At 41.2% G+C, this 4,455-nt stretch overlaps 2 protein-coding genes across 2 annotated transcripts; both read left to right on the forward strand.

Moving 5' to 3' along the window:
• The first annotated feature begins 410 nt into the window (after positions 1–410).
• LOC107915362 (cilia- and flagella-associated protein 57-like) lies at positions 411–1,343 on the forward strand. The gene has a single exon (XM_016844525.1). It carries the CDS (start codon positions 411–413, stop codon positions 1,341–1,343), a length of 933 nt encoding a protein of 310 aa, XP_016700014.1.
• Positions 1,344–1,881: 538 nt separating this feature from the next.
• Positions 1,882–4,005, forward strand: LOC107915361 (uncharacterized). The gene is made up of 3 exons (XM_016844524.2): positions 1,882–2,138; positions 2,244–2,888; positions 3,090–4,005. Exons 1-3 carry the CDS (start codon positions 1,882–1,884, stop codon positions 4,003–4,005), a joined length of 1,818 nt encoding a protein of 605 aa, XP_016700013.2.
• Positions 4,006–4,455: the final 450 nt, after the last annotated feature.

Raw genomic sequence — 4,455 nt, forward strand, 5'->3', positions numbered from 1 at the left:
CTGGTGAAGGTAAATTCATTGGATGCGTACAATTGTTGTTAATATGGTTCCACAGTCACTTTTGGAAGGTTGATAAGGTTCCTTGCCGAGTGTTTTTTGAGGATTATTCTCCCTTAAAGGAAGTAGCATCTACGCCGAGGAGGGACGACATTACAGAGGAAATGTGGATGGAAATACTTCAGAATCTCTGAGAGGAAGATGTTATGTGGAAAGCCCCTTGGATGGCTCCTAATGAAGTCCTTTATCATTGCGAAAGCTTTGATTGGGTACCTCTTCCTGGAATTTGGGGAATTGTTGGTTATGCACCATTACTCGTCCTATGACAATACAAAGCAGGGCAGTTTATACAGGCAACACAAGGGTTAGCTCAGAGTGATTTCTCATATAAGGGGGATCATTATAAGAAAAAGATGCGAGAGATTTCTGAGGCTTGGAAGAAGATTTGTTGTGTGAAGATTCTGACTGAAGGTCCGACGACAACCCTTGAGTACAAAGGGTGGTTTCGCAAGAGGATCAATGATAACATCCCTAGGCCAAGTTTGAGGGTTGCTCGATCAATAGAGGAGAATTTACGAGTGGTTCCATCAGAGTTAGAAGTCATAAAGCAAGAGTTCGAAAGAAAAAGTTTGGAGCTTGGGAAAAAGATAGAGAAGCTGGAGGAAGAGAAGATATATCTAAGCTTAGACGTCGACATTCAGAAAATTAAGGTCGAAAAAGTGAGGAAAGAAAAGAGAAAAATTGAGGAAGACCGAGATGACTTGAAGACGCAATATAAGAGGATACAGCTATCAATGAAGAGAGCTGGATTAGGGAAGTCTTTAGAGCAGTGGCAACAAGAGGTTCAAGAAGAAAGAGCTAAAGCCGAATATTGGGAGAAGAAGTTCAAAGAGATGCAAGCGCAGAATCAGGCCCTAGAAAAGAAGAATCAAGGATTAAAAGCTGAGGTGACTGAGCTTGGACGATCTCTTCATCATCACCAAAGTCGTAACTCTGTGGTTGAGCTAAAAGTAAGTCTGAACAAGATCGAAAAAATGAAGCACAATATTAGAGGGTTGGAAGCAGCATTGCGGAACTGTGAACTTCAGATTGAGCAGCTTGAGGCAAGAGAAGGACATTGGAAGGGAGAGCTTCACCATTTTCAAGATCAAGTCAGAGATAGGGACTACCTCATGGTAGAAGCCATAGTCCAGATTCGAGAGGTTGCTGATCATTTGCAAGACCTAGCAGCACAAGCTAATGTATTAAGTGCAAAGTATGAGTCAGTGTTAGATAGAGGTCGAGAGTTAGCTTTGTTATTGGATAGGGTTAAAACTCTAGGCCTGAAGGCGAAAGCGTATTTGTAATCCGTTTTGTATAAAGATTTTTGTTTCTTAAATAACGTTTTCTAAAAGAAATTGAATCAGAATCGATATCTTTTTGTATTCATGCATTTGCATCTCATTACATCATATACATTCAAATTTATAGAAAGACCCTAATTAGTTAAAATTACAGAGAGAGAGTGAGTGAGTGAGAGAAAGAGAAAACTTGGAAGCAACACATCCTTATAATGCATGCATTAAGACAAAGAATATGGATCAAAGACTTGAACAGATCCAGAGAGAAATGCAAGAGCAATTGCAGGAACAATTGGCAAAACTCCAACAGGAGATGAAGGATCTAACGCTGGAGGCCCAAAGGAATATGATGGCTGAAATGGCTCAGCTACTGAAGGGGGCAATAGATAAAGAAAAGGCCTCTATGACTATCACTAAAGAGGATAATGAGGATCATCCTTCAGGTTTTACCCCACCCCATGTGCAAACCCAACCTGAGGCATATCCCCGAAAGCCGTCCGTCACAATAAGGCCTCAACATGGGTAAGTCGATGCTGGAACACCCATGAACTTCCAAACTGGCTTGGGATCCAACCCGGGAGATAACCCTACCAATCCAATCATCCATGATTTAGATGTAATTGAGAAGGAAGAGATGAGACTCGAATCATCAAGGCAATTAGAGGAACGTTGCAGATGGTTAGAGGAGAAATTTAAGGCATTGGAAAATACTGATAATCGTCAGGGAATTGATGCAAAGGACTTGAATTTGGTCCCAGATTTGGTACTTCCTCAAAATTTCAAGATGCCAGAATTTGAGAAGTACAATGGGACTACTTGCCTTGAGGCCCATATCACCATGTTCTGTAGGCAGATGATTGGCTATGTAAACAATGATCAACTATTGATCCATTGTTTCTAAGATAGTTTGGTTGGGGCAGCGGCTAGATGGTGCAATCAATTGAGCCGCGCTAGGATCAGTTCTTGGAGATACTTAGCGCAAGCCTTCATACAGCAATATAATCATGTGACTGACATGACTCTTGATAGAATCACTCTGCAGAACATGGAAAAAAAGCCTAATGAGAGCTTTAAGCAATATGCACAGAGATGGAAGGAGGTTGTCATGCAAGTTCAAACACCCCTCTTGGAGAAAAAAACTACCATGCTGTTAATTAACACCTTGAAGGCCCCATTCATTACTCATATGATTGAAAGTACCACCAAGAGTTTTGCTGATATAGTTATGACAGGGGAAATGATTGAGAACGCCATAAGGGGTGGTAAGATAGAGAGGGAAACTGCTAAAAGATCGGCCCCAAGAAGGAAAGATAATGAGGTGAACAATACAAGTAGTTATAACTCAAAAGCAATTACGGTTAGTCAGTCCAGAGCAACTACAGTTGGGCAACAGGGTTTCCAAAAGCAAGGATCTGATACGAGACAAAACTCGAAAAAGATCTCATTCACACCTATCCCGGTGACATACCGGGAGCTTTATCAAAGTTTATTTAATGCATATGCAATAGCTCCTTTTCATTTGAAACCACTGCAACCCCCATATCCCAAATGGTACGATGCAAACGCCAAATGTGAATACCATGCAGGGATATCGGGACATTCAATCGAAAATTGCACTGGCTTTAAAAAACTAGTGGAAAGACTTATCAAGATGGGGGTCGTAAAATTTGACGATACCCCTAGTACAGAGAACTAGTTGCCAAATCATGGTGATCAAGAGGTAAATGCAATTGGGGAAACTGGTATGAGAAGGAATAAAGAGGATGTGGCCGAGGTAAGAATACCGATGAAAGTAATCTGGAAAGAAATGATGAAAAGAGAGATGATAATCTCTGAAGAAGAAAATAAAGGAGCAAGGGATTATTGGAAGTTCCATGCAGAAGAGGGACACGAGATCCAGGAATGTGACGAGTTTAAGGCTTTGGTACAAAGCCTTATGGATAATAAGGAGCTGGAATTTTCTGAAGCTGGCTCAGATGAGGGACACGTATACGCATTGGAAGGTGAACCAAAGAATCAAAGAATCAACCGGCCAAGGATCATTATTTCTCTACCAAGGAATAATGAAATTGAGACACAAATAACACCGAAAGTCATTATTCACAAACCTGCTTCCTTTCCTTATAAGGATAATAAGAGTGTACCCTGGAATTATGACTGCAATGTGACAATACTAGAGAGAGAAGATATAGCTAGTACTTCTAAGGAGGCTCAAGTTGAAGGTTCCTACATACGTAGTGGGAAACGTTATGATACAGAAGGAGTCAGAGTTGTGCCCACGAAAGTAAAAGCCTTTGACATTAAGAAGGAGAAGAGGGTTGAGGTACTTGTTAATGAGCCAGTGAAGGAAGAAGAAGCTAGAGAGTTTTTAAAATTCCTGAAACACAGTGAGTACAGCGTGGTTGAACAATTGCGCAAACAACCAGCCCGTATATCAGTGTTGGCTTTGCTTCTGAGTTCAGAGGTACATCGTGAGGCATTAATGAAAATGCTCAACGAGACTTACGTTACTAATGATATATCCGTTAACAAGTTGGATCGATTGTTTAGTAACATAAGTGCTGACAACTTCATTTATTTCAATGATGATGAAATCCCACCTGGTGGCATGGGATCAGCTAAAGCTTTGCACATCACCACTCGCTGCAAAAGGATATACATTGCCTAGTGTGCTTATTAATAATAGGTCAGCCTTAAATGTCCTGCCATTGTCCACATTGAACAGGTTGCCCATAGATGGTTCTCACATAAAAACATGCCATAATGTAGTGAGAGCATTCGATGGTACGGAGAGAAAGGTCATGGGAAGAATTGATATCCCTTTGATGATTGGGCCAAACACGTATGAGGTAGACTTTCTAGTGATGGACATCAAGCCCTCTTATAATTACTTGTTGGGGAGGCCTTGGATACATTCGGCAGGAGCGGTGTCCTCATCTTTGCACCAAAAATTGAAACTAGTAACAGACGGACGGTTGGTCACCATAAATGCGGAGGAAGATATCATAGCAGTAGTTACTAGTGACGCACCCTATGTAGAGGCGAACGAGGAGGACGTTGAGTGTTCTTTTCGCTCATTAGAATTCGTTAATGCAACATTTATTTCAGGGGGGAATGA

The sequence above is a fragment of the Gossypium hirsutum genome, chromosome A10 (assembly GCF_007990345.1).
Source record: "Gossypium hirsutum isolate 1008001.06 chromosome A10, Gossypium_hirsutum_v2.1, whole genome shotgun sequence".
Lineage (NCBI taxonomy): Eukaryota > Viridiplantae > Streptophyta > Magnoliopsida > Malvales > Malvaceae > Gossypium > Gossypium hirsutum.

Coding starts and splice junctions, on each gene's coding strand:
- LOC107915362 (XM_016844525.1), top strand. CDS start 411: ATGCGAGAGATTTCTGAGGCTTGGAAGAAGATTTGTTGTGTGAAGATT.
- LOC107915361 (XM_016844524.2), top strand. CDS start 1,882: ATGAACTTCCAAACTGGCTTGGGATCCAACCCGGGAGATAACCCTACC. Junction 2,139..2,243: donor AAGATGCCAGAATTTGAGAA/GTACAATGGGAC, acceptor TTTCTAAGATAG/TTTGGTTGGGGCAGCGGCTA. Junction 2,889..3,089: donor CAACCCCCATATCCCAAATG/GTACGATGCAAA, acceptor TGGTATGAGAAG/GAATAAAGAGGATGTGGCCG.